The sequence below is a fragment of the Zea mays genome, chromosome 6 (genome assembly GCF_902167145.1).
Source record: "Zea mays cultivar B73 chromosome 6, Zm-B73-REFERENCE-NAM-5.0, whole genome shotgun sequence".
In the NCBI taxonomy this organism is placed as follows: Eukaryota; Viridiplantae; Streptophyta; class Magnoliopsida; order Poales; family Poaceae; genus Zea; species Zea mays.
In genome coordinates, this window is record NC_050101.1 from 13,554,706 (window position 1) to 13,572,990 (window position 18,285).

General features: G+C 58.8%; 1 protein-coding gene across 1 annotated transcript; it reads left to right on the forward strand.

The window, feature by feature from the left end:
* Positions 1-16,782: 16,782 nt before the first annotated feature.
* LOC118472153 (uncharacterized) lies at positions 16,783-17,828 on the forward strand. The gene is made up of 2 exons (XM_035959867.1): positions 16,783-17,279; positions 17,358-17,828. The coding sequence occupies exons 1-2, from the start codon at positions 16,788-16,790 to the stop codon at positions 17,826-17,828; spliced, it is 963 nt and encodes a 320-aa protein (XP_035815760.1). The 5' UTR covers positions 16,783-16,787.
* The last annotated feature ends 457 nt before the right edge of the window (positions 17,829-18,285 follow it).

The window sequence follows — 18,285 nt, forward strand, 5'->3', positions numbered from 1 at the left end:
TATACATCGCAACTCTCTAAAATCGTACACGTGAATCGCTAAATCACATCATCTCAAAATTACAACAATAATTCACAAAATTCATAACTTCAAACATGATAAAAATAAACTCAAGTTGTTTTGGGTTGTCTCCAACCTTTGATGAACGGCGAATGGCTCGACGGGCAGGGAACGACGAGGTTTGACGGGGTTTGGACACGTCTCTGACGAGACACGATAGCGAGGCACGACGGCGAGCAGGTCGCTGCTCCGGCTTCCGTCCACAACGGCGTTGACAGTGAGCGAGCGTAGTGGCAGACACAGGCGAGGGGCGTGGACGGTCCAACGAGTCGGCGAAGGCGCGGGTGACGGGACGTGCTCCACTGCGAGAAGGAGGAAGGCACGAGGTGGCTGGGGTTGGGTGCGGATGACAGGGCGCGAGCTCAGGTGAACGACGAACACGTGCGGGTGAGGTAGCGATGGGGAAAAGCTTGGACAGGGGAGGGAGAAGACAGAGGAGCTCGACGGATTTTATAGGGAGAGGGCGCTACGGAGAGAAGAAAAACGGCCATGGCTTAAAGGCACCATGAATGTCGTTCATGAAGGAGAGGGAGTAACAGGGAAAACGAACGCACTGAATCACCATTAACGCAGAAACGGTCGCGGGCGGTTTTGGCTGCTCGGTCGGTGCAGCGCGCGTGGTCGGGATTGGTCGGGCGGCGTGCAGGGCGTCGAGGTGAGCGGGGAAGGGCGCGGTCGGCTGGGTGCGGGTCTTCGGCGCTGCGAGTCGAGTGTGCAGGTTGGCCGGCTCCATGGCGCGTGCGCTCGGCTGGAGAAGTGTGCGCGTCGGGCGGGCTCAGTGCAGTCGCGCGGGGGCTGGGCGCCGGTGTCGGGGCACGCCTGGGCGTGGCGGCTGGGCCGCTGTCGGGCTGAACAGCCAGGGGCGCGTGCTGCGTGGCGCTCCAGAGAGAGAGAAGGGAGGAGGAGGGAGTAGGAGAGCATGGAAGGAGAGAGGAAGGTGGGGCCCGCACGCAGAATAGGGGAAAAATTGTCCCTGGCGGCGGTGGCTTGGAGGAACCAGGGGCGCGCGGCTAGGTCAAGGTGGCGCGGCTAATGGGCCCTAGTGGGCTGATTAGAATTAGGGTTTTGTTTTTTTCTTTTTTTTTATTTCGAAATACCTACTCAAATAATCATAAAATTTATAATAATCAAACCAAAATTATTTATAAATAAAATATTAATTCTTGGACTAATATTTATTATATTATTTATGTGAATTTTAATTTAAGAAGAAATTATATTCAATATTCAAAATTACTTATGAGCAATCAAAAATCATTCCGAATGAAATAAATAACAAACACTTCAATGGAAAATTTATTATCATAAATACCATTATTAACTAAATGTATTAGTTTTATTTAATGATTTTCATAGTGTCACAGAAACTTCTGAAAACTACCACCTCATCAATTTCTGGCTTCGGAGTGGTTTCTTCCCCGCCAAAACGAATCAGCTTCTTCTCGGCTTCCCCGAAGTAGCCTAGCTTTAATATCATGGGCATATCAGCCTCAGAGACAGTAGACTTTCCAAAGTCCAAGTGGCTGGGTTTGGATGGCATGACGGTGTTATAATCTATCTCTTCTTCATCAGCATTACCCTCTTCAATGTCAGCCTGTTCGGCTTCGGCAGTAGGTGCACCTTCCTCAGAAGCACCCTCTATCACAACCAGTCCCGATTGCCTCATTACTTTTGAGATTGGGGCAGTCTCAACAACTTCGGCCTCCTCTCCGTCGCGCGTAATTCTAGCTATTGAACGCACTCTGGCCATTTGATACTGAATTTCTCACGGTTTTGACGAAGTTGATGACTTTTTGCAATTATGCCGAAGCTCCCTCTTATGATGAAGCTAAAACAAGACGATGCTTTGATTGAGAATACGATGAATAAGCTTCGGCTATGGTCAAATTTTTCAGCAGCACAACAGTGCAATAGTAATAAATGTTGTGGTAACTTCACACCTACCCGTCTGTTTATATAGTGCTACAGGTGGGAAGGTGAATCGTCAAGCCGCTCGCACACGCTGAACAGTCGCTCGCAACCACTAAACGGTGGACCATAGTGCACAAGAAGGTGAATCACCAGATCGCGCGTACCCGTCATATGGCGGGACCGCCTCGCACTCGGAATATTTAATCGTTTCTCGACAACGAGCTTAGGGAATGTGTTTTTTGGACCTTCGGCATTCCAAAGCCTAAGCGAATTTTCACGGGTCGAGCTCGTTACGAAAAACGATCTGGCACCGTGAAGGGGCTATACTGTTGGGGGTGTGCTTCGTCGCCGAAGGTCCTGTGAGAAGAAACACCTTCGTAAGATCAAAACAGAAGCAGTGCCGAAGCTACCAAACAGGGAGCTTCGTAGCGTACCTTCAGATGCACCGACTTAAAGATAAAAAGATCAATTGGCCCATGATAATTTGTGTTATGATTGTAACTGGTTGTAAAGGACACAAATGTAAATCCACATAGGCTGCGCCCTGTGCCTATAAATAGATGAACAGTACCTATATACTGTTCATGCTGACTGGTATTCACTCGCACGTTGTCGGGGACCATAATTAGGGGTACCCTCAAGGCTCCTAATTCTCAGCTGGTAACCCCCATCAGCATAAAGCTGCAAAGGCCTGATGGGTGCGATTAAGTCAGGGATCAGTCCATTCGAGGGACTCGATCACGCCTCGCCCGAGCCTAGCCTCGGACAAGGGCAGCCGACCCCGGAGGATCTCCGTCTCGCCCGAGGCCCCCCTCCAGCGGCGAACTTATTTCCGGCTCACCCGAGGCCCTGTCTTCGCCAAGAAGCAACCCTGACCAAATCGCCGCACCGACCGACCAAATCGCAGGAGCATTTAATACAAAGGTGGCCTGACACCCTTATCCTGACGCGCGCCCCCCAGCCGACAGAGCCGAAGTGACCGCCGTCACTTCACCGCTCCACTGACCGGCCTGACAGAAAGACAGCGCCGCCTGCGCCGCTCCGACTGCGGTGCCACTTGACAGAGTGAGGCTGACAGGCAGTCAGGTCCGGCCGCAGGCACCATAGGAAGCTCCGCTTCGCCCGACCTAGGGCTCGGACTCGGGCTAAGCCCCGAAAGACGGCGAACTCCGCTCTGCCCGACCCAGGGCTCGGACTCGGGCTAAGCCCCGGAAGACGGCGAACTCCGCTCCGCCCGACCCAGGGCTCGGACTCAGGCTAAGCCCCGGAAGACGGCGAACTCCGCTCCGCCCGACCCAGGGCTCGGACTCGGGCTAAGTCCCAGAAGACGACGAACTCCGCTCCAGGGCTCGGACTCGGGCTCAGCCCCAGAAGACGACGAACTCCGCTTCGCCCGACCCCAGGGCTCGGACTCCGCCCTGGTCTCAGCCGACGGTCTCCACCTCGCCCGAACCAGGGGCTCGGACTCGACCTCGGCCACGGAAGACAGACTCGACCTCGGCTTCGGAGGAGCTTCCACATTGCCCAACCTAGGGCGCAGACAAGCCACGTCAACAGGAGGCGCCATCATCACCCTACCCCGAGCTGACTCGGGCCACGGGGAACAAGACCGGCGTCCCATCTGGCTCGCTCCACCAGATAGGCAATGATGGCGCCCCGCATACTCTGTGACGATGGCGGCTCTTAGCCCCCTTATGGAAGCAAGAGGACGTCAACAAGGACTCAACAGCCCCGACAGTTGTCCCTCCGCCAGGCTCCAGCACTCCTCCGACGGCCACGACATCACACCAGCTGGGTGCCAAAATCTCTCCGGCTGCCACGACGGCATGTACTTAGGGCGCTAGCTCTCCTCCGCTAGACACGTAGCACTCTGCTACACCCCCATTGTACACCTGGATCCTCTCCTTACGCCTATAAAAGGAAGGACCAGGGCCCTCTTAGAGGGGGTTGGCCGCGCGGGGACGAGGACGAGACAGGCGCTCACGTGAGGCCGCTCGCTCCCTCTCCCGCGTGGACGCTTGTAACCCCCTACTGCAAGCGCACCCGACTTGGGCGCGGGACGAACACGAAGGCCGCGGGATTTCCACCTCTCTCACGCCCATCTCCGGCCACCTCACTTCCCCCCTTCGCGCTCGGCCTCGCGTCCACCCATCTGGGCTGGGGCATGCGGCGACATTCACTCGTCGGCTTAGGGCCCCCCGGTCTCGGAACGCCGACAGTTGGCGTGCCAGGTAGGGGCCTGCTGCATGCTGACGAACAGCTTCCCGTCAAGCTCCAGATGGGCAATCACCAGCGACCTCTCCAACCCGGGACGGTGCTCCGTTTCGGGAGTCTTGAGTTCATGTCCCTCGACGGCAGCTACGACATGATACTCTTTCCACCGCCGGGCGGCAGCGACAATGGCGGCCGACAGCCCGCCCGCCGGCGGCGGAATCGACGACGTCTTCCCCACGTGGTGGAAGAACAACATTCGAGCTCGCCCCGTCCTCTCCCCCGCCAACGGAGGAGGAGGCGGGGCAACCAAGGCCAAGCGGGAGGCAGCGCCCCGTCGACTGTCGAGCGAGTCGACGGCCCCAGCGCCCCAACGGGGGGCGCGTTGGGCATCGACCTCGCGTTTGAGACGAAGGCGAGCGCCGTCTCCCCGCGACTCGCCAACTCCGGGCAAACGGACGACGCCAGCGCGCTCGCGAAAGGCTTGCTGGACATCACTCTCGTACCTGAGACGACGGTGCAGTCAGTCCCCGACGTGACTTCATCACCGCCCGTCGACCAAGAGGTACCGACCGATTCCCATCCCACGTCTTTCGGATTCAGCCTCGACCCGCCTAGCGGCTTCGCTTTGGCGGACGCTCTCGTAAAGGCGAGTCCGAACCCTCTGGGGTTTCGTATGCGGTCGCCTTGGGACCGGCTGACGGACGTCTTGACCTACGGGCCCTCTAGGTCCGAGGAAGACGACGAGCCCAGCTTCTGTTGGGATTTCTCTGGACTTGGCAACCCCAGTGCCATGCGGGACTTCATGACCGCATGCGACTACTGCCTTTCCGACTGTTCCGACGGTAGCCATAGCCTCGGCGACGAGGACTGCGGCCCAAGTCGCGAATGCTTCCACGTCGATCTAGGGGGTCCCTCCGAAGGCAACCATCTCGGCATGCCAGAGGACGGTGATCTCCCTAGGCCGGTGCCTCGCGTTGACATCCCACGGGAGCTAGCTGTGGTCCCCGTTCAGGCGGGGGGGGCACGACCCACAGCTCGAGCAAATCCGCGGGGTGCAGGCCAGGCTCGACGAGGGAGCAGAAGCGCTTGAGCCGATCCGCCGGGACGTCAGGCAGGCATGGGCGGGCCAACCTCCGGCCGGAGAAATACGTCATCTACCCCAGGGCTTCCAGCACCGCATCACCGACGACGTCAGGGTCAGGCCGCCACCCGCATCTAGTGGGGTCGGCCAGAACCTGGCGGCAGCGGCAATGCTTCTCCGCGCGATGTCGGAGCCATCAACCACCGAGGGGCGGCGAATCCAGGGAGAGCTCAAGAATCTCCTGGAAGGCGTCGCGGTCCGACGGGCCGAGAGCTCCGCCTCTTTAAGGCAGGGGTACCCCTCGGAACATCATGCCGCGACTTCTCGATTCATGCGGGAAGCCTCGGTCTACACCGGGCGCACGCGCAACACAGCGCCTGCGGCCCCGGGTCGCCTCGGCAACGAGCACCATCACCGCGACCGTCGGGCCCACCTCGACGAGAGGGTGCGCCGAGGCTACCACCCCAGGCGTGGGGGACGCTACGACAGCGGGGAGGATCGGAGTCCCTCGCCCGAGCCACCCGGTCCGCAGGCCTTCAGCCGGGCCATACGACAGGCGCCGTTCCCGACCCGGTTCCGAACCCCGACTACTATCACAAAGTACTCGGGGGAGACGAGACCGGAACTGTGGCTCGCGGACTACCGTCTGGCCTGCCAACTGGGTGGAATGGACGATGACAACCTCATCATCCGCAACCTCCCCCTGTTTCTCTCCGACACCGCCCGCGCCTGGTTGGAGCACCTGCCTCCGGGGCAGATCTCCAACTGGGATGACCTAGTCCAAGCTTTCGCCGGCAACTTCTAGGGCACGTACGTGCGCCCCGGGAATTCCTGGGACCTCCGAAGCTGCCGACAGCAACCGGGAGAGTCTCTCCGGGACTACATCCGGCGATTCTCGAAGCAGCGCACCGAGCTGCCCAACATCACCGACTCGGATGTCATCGGCGCGTTCCTCGCTGGCACCACCTGCCACGACCTGGTGAGCAAGCTGGGTCGCAAGACCCCCACCAGGGCGAGCGAGCTGATGGACATCGCCACCAAGTTCGCCTCCGGCCAGGAGGCGGTCGAGGCTATCTTCTGAAAGGACAAGCAGCCCCAGGGCTGCCCATCGGAAGATGCCCCCGAGGCGTCAACTCAGCGCGGCACCAAGAAGAAGGGCAAGAAGAAGTCGCAAGCGAAACGCGACGCCGCCGACGCGGACCTTGTCGCCGCCGCCGAGTACAAGAACCCTCGGAAACCCCCCGGAGGTGCCAACCTCTTCGACAAGATGCTCAAGGAGCCGTGCCCCTATCACCAGGGGATCGTCAAGCACACCCTTGAGGAGTGTGTCATGCTTCGGCGCCACTTCCACAGGGCCGGGCCACCCGCGGAGGGTGGCAGGGCCCACGACGCCGACAAGAAGGAAGATCACCAGGCAGGAGAGTTCCCCGAGGTCCGCGACTGCTTCATGATCTACGGTGGGCACGCGGCAAACGCCTCGGCTCAGCACCGCAAGCAAGAGCGCCGGGAGGTCTGTTTGGTGAAGGTGGCGGCGCCAGTCTACCTAGACTGGTCCGACAAGCCCATCACCTTCGACCAAGCCGACCACCCCGACCATGTGCCAAGCCCGGGGAAATACCCGCTCGTCGTCGACCCCATCATCGGCGACGTCAGGCTCACCAAGGTCCTCATGGACGGAGGCAGCAGCCTCAACATCATCTACGCCGAGACCCTCGGGCTCCTGCGTGTCGATCTGTCCTCGGTCCGGGCAGGCGCTGCGCCTTTCCATGGGATCATCCCCGGGAAGCGCGTCCAGCCCCTCGGACAACTCGACCTTCCCGTCTGCTTCGGAACACCCTCCAACTTCCGAAGGGAGACCCTGACGTTCGAGGTGGTCGGGTTCCGAGGAACCTACCACGCGGTACTGGGGAGGCCATGCTACGCGAAGTTCATGGCCGTCCCCAACTACACCTACCTGAAGCTCAAGATGCCGGGCCCCAACGGGGTCATCACCGTCGGCCCCACGTACAAACACGTGTTCGAATGCGACGTGGAGTGCGTGGAGTACGCCGAGGCCCTCGCCGAGTCCGAGGCCCTCATCGCCGACCTGGAGAGCCTCTCTAAGGAGGTGCCAGATGTGAAGCGTCATGCCGGCAACTTTGAGCCAGCGGAGACGGTTAAGGCCGTCCCCCTCGACCCCAGCAGTGATGCCTCCAAGCAGATCCGGATCGGCTCCAAGCTCGATCCCAAATAGGAAGCAGTGCTCGTCGACTTTCTCCGCGCGAACGCCGACGTCTTCGCGTGGAGTCCCTCGGACATGCCCGGCATACCGAGGGATGTCGCCGAGCACTCGCTGGACATCCGAGCCGGAGCCCGACCCGTCAAGCAGCCTCTGCGCCGATTCGACGAGGAGAAGCGCAGAGCCATAGGCGAGGAGATCCACAAGCTAATGGCGGCAGGGTTCATCAAAGAGGTATTCCATCCCGAATGGCTTGCCAACCCTGTGCTTGTGAGAAAGAAAGGGGGGAAATGGCAGATGTGTGTAGACTACACTGGTCTAAACAAGGCATGTCCAAAGGTTCCCTACCCTCTGCCTCGCATCGATCAAATCGTGGATTCCACTGCTGGGTGCGAAACCCTGTCTTTCCTCGATGCCTACTCAGGGTATCACCAAATCAGGATGAAAGAGTCCGACCAGCTCACGACTTCTTTCATCACACCCTTTGGCATGTACTGCTATGTCACCATGTCGTTCGGCTTGAGGAATGCGGGCGCGACGTACCAGCGGTGCATGAACCATGTGTTCGGCGAACACATTGGCCGCACGGTCGAGGCTTACGTCGATGACATCGTAGTCAAGACGAGGAAAGCCTCCGACCTCCTTTCCGACCTTGAAGTGACATTCCGATGTCTCAAGGCGAAAGGCGTCAAGCTCAATCCCGAAAAGTGTGTCTTCGGGGTGCCCCGAGGCATGCTCTTGGGGTTCATCGTCTCCGAGCAGGGCATCGAAGCCAACCCGGAGAAGATCGCAGCCATCACCAGCATGGGGCCCATCAAGGACTTGAAAGGCGTACAGAGGGTCATGGGATGTCTCGCGGCTCTGAGCCGCTTCATCTCACGCCTCGGCGAAAGAGGTCTACCTCTGTACCGCCTCTTGAGGAAGGCCGAGTGCTTCACTTGGACCTCTGAGGCCGAGGAAGCCCTCGGGAACCTGAAGGCGCTCCTCACGAAGGCGCCTATCTTGGTGCCCCCAGCTGCCGGAGAAGCCCTCTTGGTCTACGTCGCCGCAACCACTCAGGTGGTTAGCGCCGCGATTGTGGTCGAGAGGCAAGAAGAGGGGCATGCATTGCCCGTTCAGAGGCCAGTCTACTTCGTCAGCGAGGTACTGTCCGAAACCAAGATCCGCTACCCACAAGTTCAGAAGCTGTTGTACACGGTGATCCTAACGCGGCGGAAGCTGCGACACTACTTCGAGTCTCATCCGGTAACTGTGGTGTCATCCTTCCCCCTGGGGGAGATCATCCAGTGCCGGGAGGCCTCGGGGAGGATTGCAAAGTGGGCGGTGGAAATCATGGGCGAGACAATCTCGTTCGCCCCTCGGAAGGCCATCAAGTCCCAGGTCTTGGCGGACTTCGTAGCTGAATGGGTTGACACCCAGCTCCCAACAGCTCCGATCCAGCCGGAGCTCTGGACCATGTTCTTCGACGGGTCGCTGATGAAGACAGGAGCCGGCGCAGGCCTACTCTTCATCTCGCCCCTCGGGAAGCACATACGTTATGTGCTACGCCTCCATTTCCCGGCGTCCAACAATGTGGCCGAGTATGAGGCTCTGGTCAACGGGTTGCGGATCGCCATCGAGCTAGGGGTCCGACGCCTCGACGCTCGCGGTGACTCGCAGCTCGTCATCGACCAAGTCGTGAAGAACTCCCACTGCCGCGACCCGAAGATGGAGGCCTACTGCGATGAGGTTCGGCGCCTGGAAGACAAGTTCTACGGGCTCGAGCTCAACCACATCGCCCGGCGCTACAACGAGACGGCGGATGAGCTGGCTAAAATAGCCTCGGGGCGGACAACGGTTCCCCCGGACGTCTTCTCCCGAGACCTGCATCAACCCTCTGTCAAGATCGACGACACGCCCGAGCCCGAGGCACCCTCGGTCCAGCCCGAGGTACCCTCGGCTCAGTCCGAGGCACCCTCGGCTCGGCCCGAGGCGCCCTCGGTTTAGCCCGAGGCACCCTCGGCTCGGCCCGGGGCGCCCTCGGTTCAGCCCGAGGTACCCTCGGCCCCCGAAGGCGAGACGCTTCACGTTGAGGGGAAGCAAAGCGGGGTCGCGCCTGATCAAAACTGGCAGGCCCCGTACCTGCAATATCTCCACCGAGGAGAGCTACCCTCCGACCGAGCCGAAGCTCGGCGGGTGGCACGGCGCGCCAAGTCATTCGTCTTGCTGGGAGATAAGAAGGAGCTCTACCACCGCAGCCCCTCTGGCATCCTCCAGCGATGCATCTCCATCGCCGAAGGTCAGGAACTCCTGCGAGAGATACACTCGGGGGCTTGCGGCCATCACGCAGCGCCTCGAGCCCTTGTCGGAAATGCTTTCCGACAAGGTTTCTACTGGCCGACGGCGGTGGCCGGCGCCACTAGAATTGTCCGCACCTGCGAAGGGTGTCAGTTCTACGCAAAGCAGACCCACCTGCCCGTTCAGGCTCTGTAGACGATACTTATCACCTGGCCTTTTGCTGTGTGGGGTCTGGACCTCGTCGGCCCCTTGCAGAAGGCACCCGGGGGCTACACGCACCTGTTGGTCGCCATCGACAAATTCTCCAAGTGGATCGAGGTCTGACCCCTAAACAGCATCAGGTCCGAGCAGGCGGTGGCGTTCTTCACCAACATCATCCATCGCTTCGGGGTCCCGAACTCCATCATCACCGACAACGGCATCCAGTTCACCGGCAGAAAGTTCCTGGACTTCTGCGAGGATCACCACATCCGGGTGGACTGGGCCGCCGTAGCTCACCCCATGTCAAATGGGCAAGTAGAGCATGCCAATGGCATGATTCTACAAGGGCTCAAGCCTCGGATCTACAACGACCTCAACAAGTTCGGCAAGCGATGGATGAAGGAACTCCCCTCGGTGGTCTGGAGTCTGAGGACAACGCCGAGCCGAGCCACGGGCTTCACGCCATTCTTTCTGGTCTATGGGGCCGAGGCCATCTTGCCCACAGACCTGGAATACGGCTCCCCGAGGACAAGGGCCTATGCCGACCAAAGCAACCAAGCTAGTCAAGAAGACTCGCTGGACCAGCTGGAAGAGGCTCGGGACAGGGCCTTACTACACTCGGCGCGGTACCAGCAGTCCATGCGACGCTACCACGCCCGAGGGGTCCGGCCCCGAGACCTCCAGGTGGGCGACCTGGTGCTTCGGCTGCGACAAGACGCCCGAGAGCGGCACAAGCTCACGCCCCCCTGGGAGGGGCCGTTCGTCATCGCCAAGGTTCTGAAGCCCGGAACGTACAAGCTGGCCAACAGTCAAGGCGAGGTCTACGGCAACGCTTGGAACATCCAACAACTACGTCGCTTCTACCCTTAAGATGTTTTCAAGTTGTTCATATACCTCGCTCCTACGCAAAGTTTAGTCATCAAGGAAGGGTCAACCTTGCCTCGGCAAAGTCCGACCCTCCCTCAGGGGCTAAAAGGGGGGAACCCCCTCTGCGTCGAATTTTTTCCTCGAAAAAAGATCCTTTCTGCCAGGAAGTCTTTCGTGCTTTTTGACTACTTCGAAAGTGGATCCTGAAAACGACGGAGTACACGTAAGCAGCCAAGGCTGACCGAGCCGAGGGACTCCTACGCCTCCGGGATACGGATACCTCACTCATCACCTTCTGTGATAAGTAACTCACGTTCGGATAAGTGATTCCGTGGACCGAACAAGTCTTCACGCTCGGAAGCTCTTCTGCCGGAGCGATTCTTCGAGCCTTCTCGACTGCGTCGGTGACAGAACCCCATGGACGGGTAAGAGTGCGCGTAAGCGGCAAGGCCGACTGAGCCGAGGGACTCCTACGCCTCCGGGATACGGATACCTCACTCGTCACCTTCCGTGAGAAGCAACTCTCACTCGCACAAACAATTCTGTTACCGACAAAAAAGTCCGGGTACTCGAAACAAGAGGAAAAGAGACGCAGCTTTACAACACAGCGAGGGTGTGTTTTGGCCTCGGCGGCCGCAGGAAACACACGCTACAAGACAATCCGATCCTGCAGGCTCGGATCTTGACGCTTGAAGGGAGCAGCAGCACCCTCAGCGTCGACAACACCTTCGGCGAGGTCCGACCTAGCCTCGGACGGCGACGCGGTCCGAAGATCTCCACTCTGAAGGACGGCGTCATCACCAAGCCCGGGCCGTCGCCGCCAGGGTCTTCTTCGAGAATCCGGCTCGGGCAGGCGACTTGGCTGGCCACCCCTGAGGCCTCGGCCAGCTGTCCCCCGAGGACATCAGCCCGACCCGAGGCCTCGGCAGGTCAATTCCGGCGTCGGTCCCGCTAACGGACGACCCAGACAGGGTCCAGCCGACCAGGTCTCCTTTCCGAGCCAACTCTGCCTCTGATCGCGCTGACACCGCTACCCCTGGCCTCGGCTCATCGAAGAGCGGCCGAGGGGTTCCTTTAACTGAGCAAGAGAAGCCTCGGGTAACAAGGCCGACCGAGCCGAGGGACTCCTACGCCTCCGGGATACGGATACCTCACTCGTCACCTTTACACGGGGCGACTCACACTTGGTGAAGCGGTTCAGACAACCAACAGGCGAGTCTTAGCGCTCGAAAATGAGGAAAAAACACGGCTCCGTGCCGAAATTACATACATGTTCAGGCCTCGACAGCCATAATGAACAAAAACGCTGGCATTCAAAGTGCCATTACAAACGGAACTCCAGTTCCACCTTCGCAGGTACGAACAACCCCACTCGATGGGGGGGGCCTGCGGAGCAACAGAAGACCGACGAACGGCGCGCCGTCGCCCGCTCCGGCAGCGGCGACGATAACGACTTCTGCTCCGGGGGGCCGAACAGTGGCAGCGATGACCTCAGGGTGGATGCTGCTGCCAGGAGGCCCCCGCCCATGCCCAAACTCGTGAGGCAAGGACTGGCAGAAGGCCGTAGAGTTGGAGGTCGGTCTGTGGGCGGCCCTGGCTATCTCGTCGGCGGAAGAACCTCTTCCAGCTGTCGTGGCAGACGCCGGCGCCGGGAGCGGCTCCGAAGCCACTCGCGTCCGAGAGCCAGGCACGTGGCAGCTGCCAGCACCACGGACAACAACTGCCCTTCCCCCCGATCACTGAGGGAAGGAGCGGGCCGCCGCCCACGCAGGGGCCGACCCCAACTCGGCACACTCCCCTCCCCAGCCTTGGTGATGAAAACCCTTGAGGCTGAGGGAGGGGCAGAGGCCGCGGCCCGGTTTGCTTTCCCCCGCCATCGAACTGGAGGTCACCATCTTGGGTGACCGCCGGTGGAGGGGTGCAACCGGGCCGCATGATGAAAATTCTTGAAGTCGAACGATGGCTGAAAGGTGCCAACTCCCATGGAGTTGCATTCTTTCAACGACGAGGCGGGAAGACGGCGGGTATCCCCCATCCGGGGGCTTGGAAGGTGGAAAGACACGATGCGTAAGGGAGCGCGAAGACATGGTCGCCTTCCAAGGGGGTCACCCTCCTTTTAAAGGCGACTCTCCCTACTTGCGTCCCCAGCCGTCGCGGGCTGAGTCTTCTCCAACACGCTCCAAGGTCCTCCCCTGCGGCGCGGGGGCTGGGTCCCACACGTCATGCAAGCCGGCTCAGAACAGAAGAAGCCAAACCGCCGTGCGCGGTGCGTACAACCGCCCAGCGGTTACAAGCGACTCTCCACTTTTGCCCAGACCAGCGGGCGAAAGGGGCGGGCAGCCATGCAGGCGGCATGCAACCGCGCCAAGTGGGCGCACTTCTCCGACTCCTAACACGCCCAGCATGGAGGCCCAGGCCCACGCGTCATGCAACCGGCGCGCCGAATGCTTCGTGCATGCAACTGCACCGCCACTTGCGCCACTACCGCGCCTCCTCGACTGCGGAACCAATACCGCGACTCGAGGCGACCCAGCAGCGCCAGCCTGGTGCGACGGTCAATGCGGCCAAAAATGGGCCGGCAGTAATGGCGGTGGCAGGCGGGCAGGACCAGCGGCCACGTCATCAGCCAAGCTCACGTCCCATCTGGGGGCAGCGAGAGAACCCTCTCTCACGGCGTGAAGACAACGCGCCCGTGTTTTGTTCCTCGAACGGCTCACGCACGCGCAACGGACGCCCCGCCAACCACTCGCCCCATCGCATTAACTTCGCGGCGGGACAGGCGGCGCCTCTGGCAGGAGAAGCGGGCGACGCTTCACCTTCGCCATAATGACCGCGTCAGAAAAGGTACGCCGCGTCGTTCGATTTCGTATCCTTTTCCTTTTTTCCTCTTTCTCTCTCTTGCAACAGGGATCGGGAAAGGGGGATACCCTGGTAAGGATCCTTCCCCGTGAAGGAACCAGGCTCCGAGCCTCCCTACTGATCAGAGGTTCGAAGGCTGGCCCCTCGGAGGGGTTCAACAGCCGCCTCAGATCGCGTGGGCTCCACACCCACTACTGGTCAGAGGTTCGAAGGTCGGCCCCTCGGAAGGGTTCAACGGCCGCCTCAGGCTACTCGGGCTCCGCGCCCACTACTGATCAGGGGTTCGAAGGCTGGCCCCCGAAGGGTTCACAGCCGCCTCAGACACAGAGCGAGGGATGACCATGGGTACGTTCGATACATAACCGAGGCTCGGGCTGTGCTCCCGAGGTACCCTAGGACATTTCCGAGACCAGTGGGAACGATCTTGTAACGGAATCCCATCGGAGGGAGGCATCAAGCCCTCGGACCCCGTCGCCAGGGGACCGGGTCCGGTAGATCACCCGCAGGTACTTTTGGGCGCGCCTCTGGGCCCCTAGCCAACCCCTAACGAATGGGGCACGGACGTCCACTCGGATTACCCGCTTGCAGCTCACCGGAGACACCATGTTCGGCGCCCATCGAGGGCAACATGGCGCTTTCCCCCCCCCTCCTCCTTGCGGAAAGGCGACGCAGGGGCGTATGTAAAAAAGTCGAGTCTGTCCCTGATCGACCTCTCGCCCTGTGCAGAGGCTCGGGGGCTGCTCTCGCAAACCCGGCTCCGGCCGAACCGTTGACAGCGTCAACATACCAGCCCGAGAACTTGGGACCCGACCGTACACCCGGGCTACGGCCAGCTCACATGAGGGAACGACCAGACCAGTCGAAGCATTGCGCGAGGCATTAAGACCTCGGAGGAGTCAAACCACTCCTCCGAGGCCTCGAGGGCTACACCCGGCGGGTGCGCTCGCGCGCACCCACCGGAACAAAACACAACCAAGATAGGCTGGTCCCCTTGCAAAAAAGTGCGACGAAAGCCTCCAAGCGAGTGCTAACACTCCCTTCGAGGCTCGGGGGCTACTGTCGGGGACCATAATTAGGGGTACCCTCAAGGCTCCTAATTCTCAGCTGGTAACCCCCATCAGCATAAAGTTGCAAAGGCCTGATGGGTGCGATTAAGTCAGGGATCAGTCCATTCGAGGGACTCGATCACGCCTCGCCCGAGCCTAGCCTCGGACAAGGGCAGCCGACCCCGGAGGATCTCCGTCTCGCCCGAGGCCCCCCTCCAGCGGCGAACATATTTCTGGCTCGCCCGAGGCCCTGTCTTCGCCAAGAAGCAACCCTGACCAAATCGCCGCACCGACCAACCAAATCGCAGGAGCATTTAATGCAAAGGTGGCCTGACACCCTTATCCTGACGTGCGCCCCCCAGCCGACAGAGCCGAAGTGACCGCCGTCACTTCGCCGCTCCACTGACCAGCCTGACAGAAAGACAGCGCCGCCTGCGCCGCTCCGACTGCGGTGCCACTTGACAGAGTGAGGCTGACAGGCAGTCAGGTTCGGCCGCAGGCACCATAGGAAGCTCCGCTTTGCCCGACCCAGGGCTCGGACTCGGGCTAAGCCCCGGAAGACGGCGAACTCCGCTCCGCCTGACCCAGGGCTCGGACTCGGGCTAAGCCCCGGAAGACGGCAAACTCCGCTCCGCCCGACCCAGGGCTCGGACTCGGGCTAAGCCCCGGAAGACGACGAACTCCGCTCCGCCCGACCCAGGGCTCGGACTCGGGCTAAGTCCCGGAAGACGACGAACTCCGCTCCAGGGCTCGGACTCGGGCTCAGCCCCAGAAGACGACGAACTCCGCTTCGCCCGACCCCAGGGCTCGGACTCCGCCCTGGCCTCAGCCGACGGTCTCCGCCTCGCCCGAACCAGGGGCTCGGACTCGACCTCGGCCACGGAAGACAGACTCGACCTCGGCTTCGGAGGAGCTTCCACATCACCCAACCTAGGGCGCAGACCAGCCACGTCAACAGGAGGCACCATCATCACCCTACCCCGAGCTGACTCGGGCCACGGGGAACAAGACCGGCGTCCCATCTGGCTCGCTCCGCCAGATAGGCAATGATGGCACCCCGCATACTCTGTGACGACGGCGGCTCTTAGCCCCCTTACGGAAGCAAGAGGACGTCAGCAAGGACTCAACAGCTCCGACATCTGTCCCTCCGCCAGGCTCCAGCACTCCTCTGACGGCCACGACATCACACCAGCTGGGTGCCAAAATATCTCCGGCTGCCACGACGGCATGTACTTAGGGCGCTAGCTCTCCTCCGCTAGACACGTAGCACTCTGCTACACCCCCCATTGTACACCTGGATCCTCTCCTTACTCCTATAAAAGGAAGGACCAAGGTCCTCTTAGAGGGGGTTAGCCGCGCAGGGACGAGGACGAGACAGGCGCTCGCGTGAGGCCGCTCGCTCCCTCTCCCGCGTGGACGCTTGTAACCCCCTACTGCAAGCGCACCCGACCTGGGCGCGGGACGAACACGAAGGCCGCGGGATTTCCACCTCTCTCACGCCCATCTCCGGCCACCTCACTTCCCCCCTTCGCGCTCGGCCTCGTGTCGACCCATCTGGGCTGGGGCACGCGGCGACATTCACTCGTCGGCTTAAGGACCCCTCGGTCTCGGAACGCCGACACACGTCACCTAGATTTTCACCTTCTGTCAAGCCGAAGGTACAAATGTAATTCGATATTGTTCATATTTGTTCATGATGATATAATAAAAATATCTTAATGATGTCATATGATTATTCATGTTATTTTCCATGTTTCATATGCTTCTACTTTCATTATTATAATACTGAGATGATGAAGGTACATCCTTCATAACCTTTGTTTGAAGATCATTATATCCTAAGGGAGATAATGCTTCGAAGGGCGAAGGTCTTTAACCATTAATACTCTATGTTGCCTTGTTCTTATCTCATAGCATTTGAGAACAAGTCCCCAATAGAACTCATGTTTGTTTGATGATCATGTAATAATATGATGGACATGGCTGAGACCAATTTTTTTTCATTCCCATTTGTCTTTTCTTGTTATGCTGATATTATTATCCTAATTTGTACATGCAAACCAGTGGTAAGATGCCTTCAGTCCCAGCTGGTGATCAGGGTGGGTTTGTCCCAGCTACTGATGTGATGACTGAGATGATAAGGGTTGGTGCTAGTGCAGCAGCTAACGCTGATGATGCTACTGCATCTAGTGCCGGTGCTGCTCCAGTAGCAGCTGGTCTTGTTGCTGCTGTTCTTGGGGGTCCTACGGCAATGAGATGGAACAACAACACCTTTGGATTTATTCTTAGGAGGATGGCTCAACTTCTTAGTGATGGTAGCAGGCCTAACAAGGTCTTCAAGGACAAGGATGTCAACTCTGTGGCCAAAGCCCTTAAGGAGTACAGTGGGGAGGCAGTGAGCCCAACTCAGGTGTATAACCACTTGAGGAAATGGAGGCAGAAATGGTCTAGGGTGTCTAAGCTCAAAGACCTTAGTGGGGCTTTATGGGATAGTGACTCCAATGCTATCTTGCTTGATCAGGAGCACTACCTTGGCCACTGCCAGGTAGCACTATGATTTGTTTCCTATGTCTCCTTGCTTTTTTACTTGTCTAAAACAATATCTTTTCAATTACTTGATCAGGACCATCCAAAAGATGCAGAGTTCCTAAACTGCCCTATTAGGTTCTACACTGATATGGAGGCCATTTTTAGCCATGATATGGCCACTGGCAAATTTGCACTTGGTTCTGGTGAAGCCTTAGGACAAACTGATGTTGGAGAGGGTAGCAAGGCCACCGAGATCCCCTCCATAGCTATGGGTAGGAAGAGGAAGAGAGGGAACTTCAGTGAGGATGAGATGCTTATGTTGACCAATATGTCTGATGCAGTGAACAATGTGGCTAATGCTCCTAGAGATACTAGACCTGTTCATGTGTATGCTAACCTCTACCTAGCTGTGATGGAGATGCCTGGCTATTTTGAGGAGGCACTGATTGTTGCCTACACCTTCCTCCTGGACAACAAGGCCCAAGGCAGGGGCCTTGTTCACATGACTGAGGCACATAGAAACATTTGGCTTAGGACCTTCCTAGCCAAGAACTACTACATGTAGGTGAATTACATATTAGTGTGCACCACCACCCACTCTCTCTTCCTACCCACTCTCTCTTTTGACTACAGCTGGGAATAGTTTGTTGTAGACATTTTGGTGTGCAGTCTGGTTTACTCCCACCAGTCCTTTTGTCTAATTTACCTAGGAGGGTGGCTAACAATAGGTAACATTTGGGTGTCGTGGACACCATTTGAACCCTAAGCTATTGGGCTCAAACTTATTGTAAGGCACTATTTGTGTAGCCTCTGTTAGCTAATGTGGTAAGTTTATATTATTTCATCCATTTCATACTATGATTGAAGTTTTTACTTGGCCAATGATGCTATATACACTAATCTGAGGTACATTTGCATTTGATGTGTTGTACTGCAGCTGAGGCCCATGTTTACTTGTGCTTTCCTTTATGCCTATGATGACATAATTGCCATGGAACCATGTTGTCATTATTGCCCGTGTT

What these genes read in the sequence shown, in the direction of transcription:
- LOC118472153 (XM_035959867.1), top strand. Translation starts at nt 16,788, where the DNA reads ATGCAAACCAGTGGTAAGATGCCTTCAGTCCCAGCTGGTGATCAGGGT. An exon ending in ACTACCTTGGCCACTGCCAG is followed by an intron (nt 17,280 to 17,357) that starts GTAGCACTATGA and finishes TTACTTGATCAG; the next exon opens with GACCATCCAAAAGATGCAGA.